The sequence below is a fragment of the Mastigoproctus giganteus genome, chromosome 13 (assembly GCF_048544385.1).
Source record: "Mastigoproctus giganteus isolate SK-2022 chromosome 13, ASM4854438v1, whole genome shotgun sequence".
Taxonomy (NCBI): domain Eukaryota; kingdom Metazoa; phylum Arthropoda; class Arachnida; order Uropygi; family Thelyphonidae; genus Mastigoproctus; species Mastigoproctus giganteus.
Window position 1 is genome coordinate 92,761,670 of NC_143587.1, and position 19,348 is coordinate 92,781,017.

General features: G+C 36.0%; 1 protein-coding gene across 1 annotated transcript in view; it reads right to left on the bottom strand.

The window, feature by feature from the left end:
* Positions 1-19,348, bottom strand: part of Raf (serine/threonine kinase raf oncogene) — a 439,038-nt gene that overhangs the window by 177,125 nt on the left and 242,565 nt on the right. Inside the window, exons 9-10 of the mRNA XM_090387771.1 lie at positions 17,923-17,959; positions 3,770-3,930 (exon numbers count right to left, since the gene is read on the bottom strand). Coding sequence (XP_090243897.1) covers positions 3,770-3,930; positions 17,923-17,959 — 198 coding nt within the window. The remainder of the gene's footprint in view (positions 1-3,769; positions 3,931-17,922; positions 17,960-19,348) is intronic.

Consider the following 19,348-nt stretch of genomic DNA (forward strand, 5'->3'; position numbering starts at 1 on the left):
TTGCTAATGCTCCTAAAGACCAAATAACAACAACAACCACCTCTGAAACAAAAGGAATTGTACAGCAAATAATTATGACAACCGCGATAAACAGTGTTTGAAAAAAAAAAAAAAAAAAACAATTTTGAGATTCTGTAAGAAAAAATTAAGTGGGGCTTGGCAGACTGTAAGTGGAAATGGACATCACTGAGATTGGAACAGAGACCACATACATTTGCAAAATGAATGATAAAGTGTTTGGGAGGTTTAGATCTTTTGCAGATAAGTTTTCTCTATTAATGTAATAAAATTTTTGGATATGGTGTACACGTTGCAAGAACATACCCAGCTCCTTGACATAATGTGGCATTGACAATCCCCCCCCCCCACAGCACACCCCACACAGACAACTCGGACTCCCACCAGTCACTATCTGAAAGAGTAGAGGCAGCAAGATCATTAGCCAGATCATTATTAGCTGATCTGGATGCTCCCTTTCCCATAACACCATCAGACAGGAGGATATATAGAGTGTATACATTTTTATAATACGCAAGAAATGGTGCTATGTGACTGAGTTTTACAGCTGTGGACACAGAAAACTTGTGCCAGTACAAACAGATATAAAAGTGTAAATTACTCATGGATTCCAAAAACATTTCGGGCAATAAACAGAGCTTTCACAATTTCTCCTTGTCATAAAGTGGATATGTTTTGCAGCATTTCAAATTTGGCTGGCAATTCAGCATTTTTTCTCTTTAATAATGATATTGATTAAAAGTTAATCTAAATTAAAGAACACTGCTTTGAATACAAGCATTATGAATTGCAGTTGACTGGAAAATTGAAGATCAATAAGAAAGTTTTTTGGTGGACATCTCAGGCACCCAAACCCCTGCTAGTGTATTACCCATCCAAGGTGTTTGGAATGAACGGCAGTATTCTGGGGGCACAGAGTGAAACTCTGGGGGGGGGAGTATAAAAAATAGAGGGTGCTATAGAGAAAAAGCAATCAGTGATCTGCACCATAGCAGTGGACAACTGTAATATTAATTCCCAAACAGTGTCCAGTCAATGTGCATATTACTTCTCATCTCTGGTAAATTTAATGTAAATTTTGATAAAATTAAAGTTATAAATTACAAACACATGAAGCTCTGGCCATTGAATAGTTCTGATAAAATTAATTTTCTGTTATTTTTAATTTCTGTTACCCATTGACATTTCACAAATATGGCAGCTGAATCATAAAAGTTTCCAATTTGTGGATGAAGAAATGCATCATGGGACTCAACTTTCTTTAAGTACAACTTAATTCTCATACTTTGGCTTTTAACCAACTGAAAAAAAAAAAAAAAAAAAAAATCACAGAAGCCCATCACTTGGACACTTGGTTTCTTCACATTCTTCTCTTTTAATTTAATTTTATAATAATGACAAAATAAAAAATGCATGCCTTTTTCATGAGGAATCAAAGTTTTCTTTTAAATTCTCTTTGCAATTTCATCCCTCTTAATGCATTAAACTTTACAGTTTAAAAATAGGTTTCTCATTAAAAAAGGAATTGCAAATTTCACTTATTAGATCATTAATATTTCCTTATGCTGATTAACACTGGAATAACCTGGAATTAAATGTCTCAATGGCAAGGTTTAAAATTTTAAATATGCATTGCTGCTGAGAGGAAAGTAGGTTTTCTTCAGAATGAGTTTAAAGAGAACTTTCGTGAATTACGTGAATTTAAAATAACGCACGGGAACCATATCTGACCATGAGAGGGGCAGTACATACCCAAACAAATATTCAACCTAGACGAAACAGGTTTATATTGGAAAAAAATTCCTGATCGCACTTATATTTCCATTGCTGAAAGACTGCGTCCGGCTTTAAGGCAGCAAAAGATCGGCTAACACTTCTGTTTGGTGCTAATATGGAGGGTCATAAACTGAAACCTGTGTGCATTTACCACTATCAAACCCTTGTGCCCTTAAAGGTTATGACAGGTCATACATAGCCCGTGTACTGGTATTCAAACTCTAAAGGGTGAATGACTGCTGTTATTTTCAGAAGTTATCTTGGATCTCAGTTATGACCAGAATTTGAAGTGTGAAGTATAGCAAGGCAGAAGGAATTCCATTCAACATCTTATTTACTCTTGATAATGCCACAAGCCATCCACCCAGTATTGTTGATGTCAGTTCCAATATCAAGATTGTTTTTTTACCAGGAAATACAAATACTTCAGTCTATGGACCAACATGTGATTAAACCTTTTAAGGCTCAGAATTTAAAGTGCATTCTGGATGATTAACTGACAAGACTGACCACAAACAGATGAGTGGGCAGCAATATTGGCGAGCCTTCAATATAAAAGATACTTTAAAATTCATTAATGCTGCATGGTGTTAAGTTCCACATAACTGTTTTCAAAGTTTATGACATAAGTTAGGGCCAGATCTTAGCAACTCCTTCAAAGGCTCTGATATCGATGAAGATTATGCATAAACTAAAGACAAAAAATGCGTGAAACTTGCTAAAAATATAGGATGATCATCAACCTCAGTTACCAAAGTGGAGGTAACTGATGTCGATGATTTAATTGAGTCGCATCATTAAGAATTGTGAAATAAAATCTGTTTGCACTGGAACAGCATCACATTCAAGAGGAGGAGGCAGCAGCGAGTAAAAGCCCAGAGGCTAAAGAACAAAGGAGTCTGGCAGTGAAAGGAATATTGATAGCTTTAAATCTTATAGATAAAGGCCTAAATCTGTTAGTTGATGAAGACCCTAATCTTGAACAAAGCTCTAAAGTGCAACATAAAGTTATGCTAGAACTTGGTTGCTACCATGAGTTGTTGCATGAGAAGAGGCAAAGTGCAAAGCAACTAAGTCCAGATTCCTTTTTTTCAAGTGCCCAAGGGAGCAGTCAAGTAAATCCTCCACCTCTCAGGTTACCACCACCTACTTGGTCAGAATCCAAGGGAACAGAATCTGACCATGATGATCCCTTTTATCAATCTGCCTAAGGCCACCCCCTATCCCAATTTCTCTCTCTCTCAATCATTGTTTGTGCTGCACTGTATATGTTAGTTATAGTGGGGGCACACATTTTCTTACTGTAAAAAAAAAAAAAAAAAGTGCAAATCAATAAAAATGAACAAATCTCTCTCTCTCTCTCTCTCTCTCTCTCATTGTTCATCATTTTCTTTGGTGCCCAGTCTTCCAACTAAAGGAAACGAATGGTATGTGCCAGTAGGGGTAAATTAGCTGGATGCGAGAGTTACTCTCATAGACCTATTATCGCATTTTTTGGTGATTATTTACATCATGCATGAATTTAAATTGCACGAGACATTCCGGAAAGTAACCCTTGCGTAAATTAAGAAGTCACTGTACATTCCCATGGCACAGAACTTTGAAACCAGCAATCTGAACCAACCCACACTGCAATCTATAAAGACAACCTCTTCCTGCTTCTTGTCCACAGAAGGACAATGGCCTACAAAGGTCTTGTAGGACATTGTCCTTCTGTGGACCCTTTCCACCCCAACTCAAGGTCCTACCCATTTTGGATATCCCACCATGATAACCAGACAAATTCCTCCAACAATCAAGAAGCAACAACAAGATGCAAATACTTCCAAGAAGAGCTCCTACAATGCAATTCAACATGTAATACCAATAAAAATTAAAAATGTCCCGGATAAATATATGCAATAAAATCAATATTTTTTGTGCCATTGACTACTAAATAAATAAATAAATTATAAAAATAAAAGAGCATACTTACTATCTTCCTAGTACTCTCATCGGCAGAACGAGCTCGAGGTCTCCATGGTTTATGGCTATTTGTCGGAGATCCCTGAGCACTTTGTGTTCTTGTAGGACTGGAACTTGGACTATAACTAACTGTAGAAGCTGTTTGAAAATAAGGAGGAACCAAGCCACTTCCTGGAAATAAAAATTAGCCCCATATTTTAATATTCATCTTGTTTTACTAGTTGTTATCATTATGAAGGTGTGTTATTTTTTAATAAGTGAGCACAAATCTACTAAATAAAATTCTTCTGCTATATTCATTGGATTGTATCAGCACATAAATCAATAGCACAACACTGGCAGAACTGTACTAACACTTTTTTTACTGTATGTATAAAACACTTTTTATTACAGTAGTTTTCTGCAAATGTTGGTGTACTACTGATCAATGCATTGCCCATAACCCGTTTTGACATTCGTGATGTATTGTCTCATTAGTCTTTTGTAATTTTGATTGACAAGGCAGCCTTTACTAATTAATTGAGAGAGGAGAGTGTTTAGCACATATTTCGAAACCCAATCAGCAATGCAAGTTAGAGGAGTTATTCTATACATTTATTTTCACTGAAAATAAATCGTTAATGATTTTAGCTTTTAATAAATTTTGTTCTTTCATTAATATTTATTAATTTCTAAATTGATAGAGAGTAATTTATGTATATAATTTACTTAGTTCAATTTTAGTATAAAATTCCAAAATTTCAGCCAAATACAACAAAAACGATTATACAAGGTGGAAACACCTTGTATAATCCTAGCGTTATATGTAAATATATAATCCTTAAACTTACTTTGCTGCCTTAACGTGGAGAAATAACTGAATATTTAATCCTCTAAGCTAAATAAGACTTTAGCTGAAAAACAATTTCTCAGATAAGTCATCTTCAAAGCAATAAAAATAATTTTCCTACATTGAAGTAGACTACGAAGTTGATGGTCTGTAGTTTGAATTAAGTCTCTTTAGAGATATAATTTAATTTTTGCACACAACTTTTCACAATCAGCTTTTCATGCAACTGCTTGGATAACTATTCACAATGTACTTTAAGCCTAGTTGTTTAAAAAGAGAGGTAAAATTAAATTCCAGTTATAAATTACAAACACATGAAGCTCTGGCCATTGAATAGTTCTGATAAAATTAATTTTCTGGTATTTTTAATTTCTGTTACCCATTGACATTTCACAAATACGCCATATTTGTGAAATGTCAATGGGCAACTGAATCATAAAAGTTTCCAATTTGTGGATGAAGAAATGCATCATGGGACTCAACTTTCTCTCTTTAAGTACAACTTAATTCTCACACCGGCTTTTAACCAACTGAAAAAAAAAAAAAAAAAAAAAAAAAAAAATCACAGAAGCCCATCCACTTGGACACTTGGTTTCTTCACATTCTTCTCTTTTAATTTTATAATAATGACAAAATAAAAAGTGCATGCTTTTCCACGAGGAATCAAAGTTTTCTTTTAAATTCTCTTTGCAATTTCATCCTTCTTAATGCATTAAACTTTACAGTTTAAAAATAAGTTTCTCATTAAATGATATAAAAGGAATTGCTAATTTCACTTATTAGATCATTAGTATTTCCTTATGCTGATTAACACTGGAATAACCTGGAATTAAATGTCTCAATGGCAAGGTTTAAAATTTTAAATATGCATCGCTGCTGAGAGGAAAGTAGGTTTTCTTCAGAATGAGTTTAAAAGAGAACTTTCTAATATAGTGACTTCTTACTTTAATTATAATTATAACTTATCTCCAAAAGCGTGATTAATCTCACAATAAAGTATCAAACGGAATTACACATCCTTCTGATATTATACATGGGGGAAAAAAACCCCCAATAAATAAAACCAACTGGTAAATTGGTACCAATCTACCAATTAGAATATGAAGATTACTCTAAAGCCTACAGAAGATAGAGAAAAAGAGGACTCTTTTTCAAAGAAAGAAAATATGAAAAAGACACTAAAAAATTCTGTACAGATGCATCACATTCTCAAAAGAGCCTCAACCCAAATTAAAAATAATATTAAACATATTAACATATTCACTGTCTTTAGCATTATCAGAGGCATAGGATGCAAAGCAAGCTTATACAGAATCATTTAAAAAAAAAAAAAACCTTCCCATTTTACCTATCCATTTGCAACATTTATGCATGAAAACAATATGCAAGTGTTGTCATAATGTAGATGTGGTCATTTCACATCTCATTTCGCCGACTTCTAAAGAAGTCGGTGAAATGAGTACTGTAGAAATAAAGGCACATGAAATGAAGAACTGATCAACACCGGCACACTGATTGGGCTATAGGCTATTTGCATTATGGCTTGGATTTTGCCTATTGTCAATCTCACTGTCTAGAGAGCACCATAAAAGCTGTATACTTGGTTCACAATTTAATTTGTTTTTTCCTTGTGTTGAAGTTATTTTATCTAGTTTAGTGTTTCCACAAGAAAAGAAGGCAAAAATGTTTTGAAGATTTTATGCTGTTGTTACCTGAAGTGATAACTCTTCACAGATGAAATCCCTTCCATTTACTAAAATTCACTGCTTACTTTTTCCAGTGCCTGTGAGTAATGATACAATTAGTTATTGTGAGCTACTTGCAACTGATGAATTTCATCAGTTGCTAGTGAACTAAACCAAGCAGCCATTGTATATGAAGCAGGTGTGAAAACTCGTTCACAAATAAATGAATGGAAAAATATCAGTATGGAGGAAATGAACATTTTCTTGGGATTAGTTCTTCACATGGGAAAATTCGAATACAAGAATCCAAGATTATTGGAAAAAAGACTATTTGCAATAAAATATTTTTATCATTTATGGGCAGAAAGATTTTTACTAATAATAAGATGCCTGTACTTTGCTAAATAAATCCATGATCCCCTGGAGAGGCCATCCTCTTTTTAGTTAATGCATCCAGATTAAAAGACACAAATATAACATTAACTGTGCATGCTGACTGAGCCAAATGAAGTGTCTAGCAGACACAGAAACAGTGGATCAGATGGAGGAAAAGGGACATGCTACAAATGTAGTACTGAAACTTATGGTAGAGAAGATGTAAGTTGGACGTTCTTTGTATATAAATAACTTTTTGAATTCTTATACTCTTGCAGTATAAGACCTCTTACTCGAAGCCAAAACATACTGTGCTGGTACATTATGTACTGAAAGAAAAGAAAATCCAAAGAGTATCTCAATAGCAAAGCTAAAGAAGTTAGTTATGTATGAAATGCTTTACATTTCAGGTGCATTTGATTTTTTCTCTTTGTCTGTGATTAACAGAAATGAAAAGTAAGTATAGTATCTCATTATCAATTAATTACTAAGATTATAACTATAGAACGCGGAATGAAACTCTATAGCTTTATGTTCTCTAAATTTAGCTATTCAGTTTAATTAAAACTGTATAACATTGATTTCTTTCCTTATGTATATCTTTTTTAAGTCTCTTTTCTCTTTCTACATACACCAATGAGCCAAAACATTATGACCAGAGAGTCGTTATGCAAATCAAAGCAACTCCAATTGAACTATGGCGAGTGTGCGGATCAGGACATGGTATAAAAATACCTGATAATGAGCTCCATTAATCAGTGTTACTCTTGTTCTTCAGATGGGAAAGGTAGCAGACTTAAGCGTGTTTGACAAAGGCCAAATTGTAATGGCCAGACGACTGAGTCAGAGCATATCCGAAATGGTACGGCTGGTGGCATGCTGACAGCCAGCTGTGGTTAGTACCTACCAAAAGTGGTCCGAGGAGGCAAAACCCACAAACCACCAAAGAGCTGTTGGATGACCATGGCTCATCAATGCTCGAGGTGAGTGAAGGCTCTCCCAGTTGGTACGTGGTGACTGTGGCGCAACTTGCTGGTAACTGGAATGCTAGTACTGGGAGTAATGTGTCACAATACACAGCACGTCAAACACTGCTGAAAATGGGGCTGCGTAGCCACAGGCCATTCTGAGTGCACATGCTAACCATGGTTCACCGGTGACAGCACCTCCAATGGGCATATGAGCATCGAAACTGGACCTTGAGTGATTGGAAGAAGGTTGTCTGGTCTGATGAATCACGTTTCCTGTTGCACCATGTGGATGGCCGGGTACGTGTGCATCATTTACCTGGGGAAGTGATGGCGCCTGGATGTACCATGAGACGAAAACAAGCCGATGGCGGCGGCAGTGTCATGCTTTCGGCAATGTTCTGATGGGATACCCTGGGTCTAGTCATTCATGTGCCGGGCACTCTGATGTCTACCACCTACCTAAACATCATCTACAAGGACCTAAGGTGCATCCTAATCACAAGAATCCAATTCAACCCCAAGGACCAGGAGCATTTTCTCCTGGAATCACAAGAAACATAATGCTTTCTCCTCTTTTGCCCAGGAGTTTTTTGGGAGAAGAAGAAGAACCCTTTCTTCACCATAAGTCCAGAGACTGGAATACAAGTCAAAAGTAACTAGACCATTAATTATGGAAAACTCTTAAGATAAACCTACAACAACTACCAAATCAGGACTCTGGTCCCATGCCAGTTCTTACCTAATCCCATCATGGAATCTGACCAACAGACACACACGTGAATGGGGCACCAACACAGTCCTGGATGACTGTTTCAGACTCCAGAACAAAGACCGCTCTGAAGACGTCCTGTATACATCCTTTCAAGTGACCATACTCCGGACTTGACCCACTTAATGACTCCGGGGTGGCTGTGCACTCCAGATACATCTGGTAGCTTCTTTGACCGCGCTGAATTGCCTGGAGCAACACTGCTTCTCAGTTGCCCAGTGGGCGATCTTACTTCCGCACTCCTTTGTGCTGAACCTTTTCCCCATGGTGGGGGGAGAAGAGCTCCCCCCCATGGGGCATGGGCATACCCCACTGCCAAACCGGGGTCATCTTTCCTGTCGACCCTCTACTTCCAACTTCTAACCACCCAGCCTCCCACACTTTCTTCTTACACAACGTCCTTCCCACATGTCAAAATTCAAAAAACATCAAAATTTATGCCAGAACTATTAGAAAACTTATCTTTCGCAATTTTCCCCTTATAGACCCTCTAAATAGCGACTAAATATCCTCCCTGGCATCTACTCTAATTTCATAATTTTCCACCATTTATTTAGGTAATCACTCAAATCCCAGAAAAGTAGGTGGCAGGACCTGCCAGAGTACTTTAGAAACAATGGCACACCCGGTCATACTCCCCGAGGCAAGATGTGGTAACATTGGGTCCCACTAGGGGCCCGGTGGCTAAATGACCAGATGAACAAAGGGTACAACACACTACATAGCACATAACCCACACACCTCAAAATCTCTGGCCCGATACAAAGCTCACTTGCGGAGATGAGAGAAATCTCAGGAGCTGTTAGACACCAACATACCTTACCTAAACATCATTACTGACCAGGTACACCCTTTCATGGAACAATCCAGTCTTCCCCTCTGGCAGTGCCATCTTTCAGCAGGATAATGTGCCATGCCACACCTCTCGGATTGTTCGAGACTGGTTCGCGGAACATGAGGAAGACTTCCAGATATTGCCCTGGCCTCCAAATTCCTCAGACATCAATCCCATTGAGCATCTGTGGTTTGTGTGGGAACAGCAACTCTGATCTGCAGCGTCTCAACCACGGACCTTACAGGAGTTAAAAGATCTACTGGTTACGTGTTGGTACCAGATATCACAAGACACATTTAGAAATCCCGTGGCATCCATGCCTCACCAGGCATGAGCTGTTTTGGCTGCATGTGGAGGACCAACATCATATTAGGTAGGTGGTTATAATGTTTTGGCTCATCAGTGTAAGTATCTGTTCATAAGCGATATCACATTCACAAGTTTTGCATAACAATACATTAAAAGTGTGCACTGACTGTCTAAATCTAACAATACTGCAGCATTAAAATACATTTAATCTATACATTTCGTTGTTACTTACAACCTGTATGAAAAAAATAAATAATAATTGTCGGATTACTATTTGTCCGATTTTAATAAAATTTGGAATGGCACAACCAATATTTTTAAAAGGCCTAAATATAACATTTCATGAAAATCAGTCTACTGGGAGTCGAGTTGTTACTTGTAGACACAAAGAGGGATATGGTGAAGACAAGAGGCACGCACACACAGATGTGTAATGCGGAAAAAATATCATTCATGCTTTCAGTCTGGAAAAAAGCAAGATATAATTTACTATTTGCCAGGAGTGTCTGGAGAAGCCAGTACTTCGTTTCAACTGCTTTTGTGATTATCATAAAGAACTACAGCGAAATATACAGGTGACCCCCGCTTAACACTGATAATTCGTTCAAGAAAAACGGTGCTAAGTCAATCAGCACTGTATTCCCGTAATGTAACATATGTATTTGTGAGTTGTGGTCTATGCCATAGGATATTTCTTAATCAATAATAAACAGTAGTGAAAAAGATGCACAAATGTCGGTCAAAATATTTAATATTAAAAATTTGTACATATAAAATATTCTCCATTACATTCATATATAATTATGTGGTAAATAACTATATTACATATCAAAATTAAACTTAAAATGCCAATTAAAATCATGAATTTATTAATCCGATGGCCCTGGGCTGTTGAGTTTTCGTAACTTTGGGTTGTACTTTGGCTGTCTTCCTAGTAAACTAAAAGGGGTGTTTACTTTAAAATCCCCACAGCATTACCACAATAAAGTCAACCGATCCTTCGCCATTTTGAAGCATGGCATGTTTTTTTTATTTTTATTTTATTTTAAGGTGAGCTTTCTTCAGATCATCATATAGGCTAATCACTTTTTCTTTAATAATATTTAACTAAACGGAATTGTGCACTGGATATTATCTTCAATAAAATTATTTAGAAGTCTCTCCATTTCAATTATAATAGCCGGCCTAGTTGCTTGGAATGGAACGGCTGTCTTTACCGCTGCTAAAATTTATTATTTATTTTATATCATTGTTCTTACAGTTGAACCTGCCAGTCCTAAATTATTGCACACATACACTTGTAGTTGAACGGAATCGATTCGCTTCAAAATGTATAATTTAATTTTCAAATTCAGTCTTTTTCTTACCTTAGTAGGCTTTGTACCGCATCCAGACGCTGTCGCTTTTTAATTCTTATCCGCCTATGTTCGAGTAAACTGTCCGTTACAGACAATGTCCAACACAGTACAGAGTGATGACTAGACTTCGGGTAAATGCATTTAATGCAAATATTACAAGCAATATACTTGATCATTTTTTTAAAACGTTGATCTTGGAACTACGTAACAAGCCACCATAGTGAAATTAAATTAGCGTGGGAGAAAATTTCACCGAGAGTGGGAAACTTTGCTATTCATTTTCAAGCTATCGACTACATCAGATGAAACATTTTTGTAAAAAAAGCCAAATATCCAATCTGTACGCTGGTAAAAGAGCATTATAGTGAGTTGTAGTAGTAGTAGTAGTAGTGGCACATGATGCAAGAAAGCAAGTGTAGGAGCTTATGCAGCATCAGCCAAAAAAAAAAAAAAAAAAAAATCACACCATTCCCTCCAAATGCCTGTCCAGTTCCTCCTTAAATTTATTTAACCTATCAACTTCCACAACGACAGATGGAAGTTTGTTCCAGCAATTAACCACCCGCTGGCTAAAGGCAAATTTCCGCACATCTATTCTACATCTGTCCTTTCTTAATTTGAACTTATGTTCCCGTAGGTTGGTAATCTGAACAAGTGGAAGGATCCCATCAGAATTCAGCGTGCTCAACCCATTCAAGGCCTTATAGACCTCAATCAGATCACCACGCAGGTGCCTAGTCTCCAGCCACTGCAATTTGCAGAACTTAAGCCTCTCTTGGTAAGAGAATCCCTTCATTCCCCTCACCAATCGTGTTGCTCTTCTCTGTACACACTCAAGCAAATCTACATCCTTCTTAAAATGAGGCCTCCAGACCTGTACGCAGTACTCAAGGCGTGGCCTGACCATTGCCTTATACAGAGGGACAATCACCTCCTTTTCCCTGCTAGCAAAATTCCTATATATCATTGACAAAACCCCATGACCCACCCTAGCAGCCTGTCTGCACTGCTCAGAAAACTTCATATCTGACTGCACAATTACTCCCAGGTCTTTTTCATTTTCTACCACCTTAAGTGTAGTACCACACAGTTGGTACATTTCTCTGGGGTTACTTCTACCCATATGCAGTACTTTGCATTTGTCAAGGTTGAACTTCAGTTGCCACTTCTTAGCCCATCTGCCCAAATTATCTAGATCCTGTTGCAGTAGCACACTGCCATTACTGTCATTAACAACCCTGCCAACCTTTGTGTCATCTGCAAACTTCGACATTAAGCCTGATATACCTTCATCAATATCATTGATAAATACACAAAACAACAGTGGACCCAACACGAACCCTGTGGGACTCCACTAATAATATTAGTCCACGAAGAGCAGCACCCATTGATTACCACCCTCTGTCTTCCCACTTAACCATCCTTTTATCCATTGTAGCAACTTACCCTTAATACCATTCTGCTCCAATTTGTACAGTAGTCTTCCATGCGCAACAGTGTCAAAAGCTTTCCTGAAATCCAAGTATATGATATCAAAATTATTTTTTGCATCCAGTTCCTTTGTGACCACATCATAATAACCAATCAAATTTGTCAGACAAGACTTTCCCTTAACAAACCCATGCTGTGTTTGAATTATTGCTGCAGTCTTGTCTAGATGATCCTGCAATGCATCTTTAACCAGCAACTCCATTATTTTACCCGGAACAGAAGTTAAACTAACTGGTCTGTAATTACTCGTGTCACCCTTCGATCCACCTTTGTGAATTGGGGACACATTTGCACATCTCCAGTCCGTGGGAACCTCCCCTGAGTCCAAGGATGATCTCATAATTATGGCTAAGGGTTTGCTTAGTTGCTTTGCCGCCTCCTTTAAAATAACTGGATAGATCCCATCCACCCCAGGTGCCTTTCTTATGTTTAACTTCAACAATTTCTCCTCCACTTTGCTCTCAGTTATTACAAAATTATTAAGCACACTGCTACAATTTGATAACCTTCTTCCATTTTCAAATTGTAATAATTCTTCACGTGTGAATGTAGATGCAAAATACTCATTCAGTTTGTTTGCTATCTGAGCAGGATCATCAACAGTCAAACCATCGATGTCAAGTGGACCAATCATATTCAGCCCCTTCCTTTTAGAGTTTATATAAGTAAAGAAATCCTTGCTGTTTTTCTTAGCATCTTTTGCCAAAGATTTCTCGTAATCCGCCTTCGCCTGCCAAACCTCCTTTGCGACCTGATTACAGACTAGCTTATATCTGCCACAGGCTTCTGCGTCACCTGATAATTTATATGCATCCCATGCATTTTTCTTCTCTGTCACGAGTCTCATTAGTTCATTTGATAACCATTTAGGCCTAAACCTTGAACGATATTTCTTAATCGGTATATAAAGTCTAGTAGCTTCCACGATTAATTCTTTGAATGCTTCCCACTTAGAATTTACTGTTTGTAACATCGTCAGTTGATCCCACTGTACAGAATTTAAAAACTGTCTGAGACCACTGTACTCCCCTTTACGGAAGCAAAAACCCTTTCCTTTACCCCTGACGGTAGTTACCACTTTGAGTAAATCCCACTTCAGCACACTGTGATCACTGCCACCTAGTGGTTCCTTTATCTGCATATTCTTAATACACGAATGATCACTGCATTAGAGTGACAGCATTAGAGTGAGATATGGGTTATAATATAAGAACAGTGTTATGATCTGAGGTTTTATTAAAAATGTTTATTTTTAATAAAACCACCATAGTTTTTTTGCAAAAAAATATGGTGGTTTTATTCAAAATGTTTGTGTCTGTTTTTTTGCACCAAACAACTAAGGATTACAATGAATCAGTGTATTGTGTCTGTAAATTACATGTATACTATGGCCACTTTACCAATTTTTCCAAATGAAAAACCTGAGTTTTTGCCCTGCATAATTCAGCAATGGTGCAGAAAAAAGTCTATAAAATTAGAATACATTTTGCTGGGATTTGTGTCCAGGCTTTTTTCACACAGTGTGGAAGTCAAAAATTATAGCTGTTACTTTGCTGAATGCATGTTGAATAACATACATTCAGCAAAGTTCATTCCCTGTGCTAGTGACACAAATACCAGACTCTTCTTATGTGGAAAAAACACTTGATGCCTAAAAATACTTACTGATATATGATATATAATCAAAACCGAGGAAAAATATTATATGTTACACTAATGGCACATGGAATGCACTCACTCTCTCTCAAATATATGTAGCAGAAAACGTGTTAACCATAAATACTCCCTCTCACACCCCTCCAACTAAAAAGATCTCAAAGATATTGGGGGGGGGGGGACCAAAAAAAAAAAAAACCCTAGGTATTAATAAGATGGAAATAATAATCTGGATTTTCTATTGGCTTATTTTTAATGAAATTTGGAATGGCTTGGCAAATTTTTTTAATATAAGGCCCAAATATAAAATTTCATGAAAATCCAGCACTGAGAGTTGAGTTGTTAGATGTAGACAGACAGATGGACATGAAGACAACAAGCACATTATGCATATATGTTAATGCATCTAAAAATGACTAATCCTTGGCTGACCCCTCTAAGTAGATTAAACGTAACTAATACTTTAAAGCCTAATTGTCCTTCTAACTTGTGTGTATGCACGTGTGCCATGTGTACATGTCATAGGGTGCCTCCATAGCCAGGTGGACAGAATCAGCAGTGCATATCACACGCTTCTTGATTAGACCGGGGTTTGAGCCCGTGGCCACCAAATATGGAGGATGTGGAAAGGTCAAGGAATGACCAGCGCATATCTCCAGAGCAATATGGCCTTAGTTGCTAATGCTCCTAAAAACCAAAATAACAGCATAACAATAACATGTCATAGATTGTGTAACTGATAAGGAATAAAATATAAAATAAAAAAAGCTGAATAAAATAAAACAAAAGAATAACAGTCCTATAAAATAACATAAAAATTAAAATAGATGAAATGAAAACAAAACGGAAATAAAAATAAAATAAAAAAATTACAAAGCACATACTATCAAGAAGCCACACCACAGCCATGGTAGAAAAGTAGCAGAGACTGACAGTAAAATGTAGATATTGCTGCCAGGCTTGTTTAAGCTTCAGATGCAGAATCAAGGTATAAAGATTTTGGAAGTCAAAGGTCTCATTTGACTTTTATTACTGTTTATAATCCACATATTTTTAAGTTTATTTAAAACATTACTAAGAAAAATGGAATTTTTTGCTGGGATTGTAGCAGCTGCTATTTTTGCTATTGATAATAAATTTAAATCCAGTTGGTTGTGTGTGGAATTTTGTGATCATATACAGGAAAGGAAATTTCATATTTATTAATTTTTGTTTTATGTGTAAGGCTATTAGCTTTTTTAAAATACTATTTGTGCTCATTGCAACATTGGTGTATGTGCCATTCTAGTTAATTTTTTTTCAGGATTGTATTAAAATAGAATTTTTTGAAAAAGATGGCAAAGTGTTTGCTGCTTTGTCAACATTGGTAATTATGAATTTGTTCCACATCTTTAATTTTACTTTGAGAGTGCCTTTTAATTTTAAATTTAATGTTTTTTTTATTTATGGGCAAAACATTTATGCCACTCAAAGACACACACATGCATGAGACAGACAATTCTCTCACATGCTTGCTTCATCATTTGAAACATTTCCGTGCCATTTTTGCCCAGTCGAACATAGAACGATGTTTGCTCTTTGTTCCATTGTCCCTCTACAACACAGACACAGAAGAGACGTACAGTTTGGCTCACACTACATTCTGAAATTGCGGCAATTTCTGCTAACCTTGACTGCAATGCTCGAGGAACAATCACTCTTGTTCATGTTTCACGTTTACTTCTAATAGATGGAAGCACAGGCACTTGTCTCATAACATCAGTCTCGTTTCCCAATTGCCACTGTGTAATTCACTTTTGGCTGCATGTTCATTAAATTTAAAGCAAGATTGAAATTTAAGCCAGTGATTCATAAATTTTCTAAGTTCAAGTCCTTTTACAATGTTTACATTGCTAATTATTGGAACTAATTAGCAACTGATATTGCTGGAGCATTTTACTGTGGTCCCAGAATCCTACACGGGGCATGTTCCTGTTTTTTTCCTGCTACTCTTGTGCTGGTTGGAAGGTTTGTTGTGGCTTTATAAGCCAGGTTATGGCCATATTACAAGGGCGGCATGGCCATTTTCTCTGTGATAGCAATATTTATTTTGCCAGGGCCTAGAGAAGATTGTTATCGGCTATTGGAAATTTATTGATGAAAAATGAAAGCCAACACTGTTCAAATATTTCCATAACAAATAGTTTCTTCATTGTGTATTTTATGCAATAAATATTTAATTCTATAATTATTTTCATTATCTTTTACATGGCATACAGTTAAAAAGTTATTTAAAAGGTATTTTTAAAATTCTTTATGGACATTTCTGAAGGTCACAGACCAATTATAATTTTTCTTATTGGTTATTATATTTGATTAAATGCGTTCACGGGACGAATCAATCGCGTTAATTGAGGCCGGCCTGTATTGTAATAAAAGAGTAAAAATTCAGATTAAGAGGTAGAAATTTATGGTCATTATAGAGAAATCATTGTATTTTCAATATCATTATACTGAATGTAAAATAGCATTAGGTTAATGAGCAAATGGCTGGACCAACCCACATACGACGTTATAATGTGTTGGGATGTTAAAAAGAGGGTCACTATAAAGATGGACTGTAATACTATTTTCCCAATTTCTATAACATGAGTCGCTTTCAGATCATTTACAAATTCTGCACTCACCAATGCAGAAAAGGGGACTCCCCCCTTCACTCAGCACTGAGAGATGGGTGAGAAAACTGGAAAAGTACCAATAACCATAACACCAAAGTTTACTTCACTAGAACAAGGAGATGGAAAGTTTCTCTGGTCCCTTCCCTCAAATGGTAAACACTGACAATCCACTTGGTAAACAATCCCAGGATCGTTTACCAAGTGGATTGACTGGTTTACAAGGTTTACAAGTGGTTTACCAGGGGGGAAAGACTACATCAGTTGTAACAGCATGAATTGCTGCATACTAAAACACTCCAGGACCCCCAGATAGGTCAAATGTTTTTTTTTTTTTTTTTTTTTTTATGGCCTTATCAAGATAACCCAGGTAAGCTTTTATGCATTGTATTTATCAGCAGGACTCACTTTTATCTGCCTTTTCACTTTATTCCTAAGTTTGTAATTTATTTCATATATTTCTAAATGCTTAAATTATACTTTCCTCTGTTTCTTTTTTTTTACACATTAGCTCAGAATAAGGTAAAGCGTAATTTGAAACACTGGCTAAATTTACCACCTCAACTTAACACTTTTGCTGCCAGCTTTTTCGATGTCCTTTCTTACCTGAACTGAGCCAATCTGGAATGGAAAGAGTAGAGACTTTTTGGGTTTTCTTTTCACTATGACTGAATTAACCAGCTGCCAGTGAAGGTTGCTTGACAAAAATATCAGTTTTTCTTCTGCCAAACTGGAAGAAAAAGTTCTAAAAGTAGGATAGTTCCCTCTCCAAGTAGATTATTAAAAACCCAACGATGCATATTTGCATGATGAAGTAGTGAGCACATTAATTGCTGTATTTATTTTTTTTCCCCTCTCTTAACTTGCTTTAACTTTTTAAATTTACTCATAACCAGTAGGAAATAAGCATTCTATTGTTACCATATGCATGCGCACTTATTGTTATATGATTAATATTTAACTGCCTGATCATCAAATATTACAGTATCAGTGTTTAATTTAAATTAGTTGTGAATAGTTTGATAGGAACACTGTGAAGAAACAATTATTCATTAAAAAAAAACAAAAAAACAAACAAAAAAAAAAAAAAACAATGAAGACTACTAATCACCCAACCTGCCTGTTGTATTAGAAAAGGCAAGTTGAACTGATTTAACAGGCAAGCAGAGATATTTAACACCTTTGTTTACTTTAAATTAAAAAGAGTAATAACAGCAGCTAACAAACATACCATGAGATCCTTGTGCTCTTATTCTTGAAGCAAATTCCTATGAAAGAAACAAAATGAAGTAAAGCATGCAGTTTTTTTTTTTAATAGAGAAGAAATTAACAGCTCTACACAGTCCTCATAATTTTATATTCAAAAATAATAAAACTGTGAAGAAAAACATTTCTCTTGTGGAATGTTTAACATATTGCTGTTCAACTGAGCAACACTATGGATAGCAACTAACAAAGGTTTACGTAGTTTGTCATTCCTAGGTCTGTGTGCTTTTGAATTTGGTTGTTGTGAATGACCAGATTTCATTGAAATTCAGTCCACTTGAATCACAAATGGGACCTGAATATCAGTTTCAACAGTGTTTTATGTTCCCAGGTAGCAATCCTTAGCCTGTCATGCCCGGAAGAATATCTGTAACAAGCTTCAGAGACCACCCAATTTCCTGCTAGAATTCAAAGTAAGATTGAATTAACAAAAAATAAACACTTGTAAAAAATGTGAAACAAGTTCTTCTGCAAGTTTGCCAAAACCTCTACCATGAAAAAAAGCATCGAGATGAAAAGTAACGCAAAGTTGGCTATTGGCTATTCAGATTAAAAGTTTGTCATGCACTTGGCAGATTCACCACATTATTTAAATTTTGGTTCATTCAAAGTTTGTCTTTTATTTTTATATATAGTTATTTTCTTACTGATTGTATGGTTGTGAATCCATACCAATCATTGATATCAATACTTTTCATGGCCGAGGTTATGATGAACTTGGCATCACCGTTTGATCTCAAACCTTTTCACGGTGGAGGTCTTTGCAAAGCTTGTAAAAGAACTTGGCTCACTTTTTTAAAAGTTTTGTTTTTCGTTGAGATATCAAATCTTTTTGCTGAGTTATTGTTTTCTAATACCGATGCTGTGTAATTCTAATCATTTTAGTACAGTTGTTTTAACACATGGAACGGAAGGGTGGAAAATGAATAATCAATGTTTTTTTTTTTAATTTATTTATGTCAAAAATAATTTTAAAACAAATCGTGAAACTAAGTCTGAAAAAGTTCTCTTCCAAACTTCTTAACCTATTCTTAAACTAATTATATTGTAAAGTACAATGCAGTACAGTACAATGCTATTGCGTATATTCATTTTAACTACGGTAAGTAAACTTTCCGAACAAAATGCTAATTTACAGCTTATACCAACATTGGTACTGCAGCTTAAAATATAATATAAAAATATCCATTATAATTTATAGGTCTAGGTTTATATATTCAATTATGTTGCACAGAGAGAAATGAAATTTGTATATTTTGTCTCAAGAGACAAGCAGTACATCTGGAACCTAACTTGATATAACACCACATATCAATATTAAATGTTTTTAATTTCTTGGATTCCCCCCCCCCCCACAATCTAAAAAAAAACAGTAAATTTAGAATCTACTT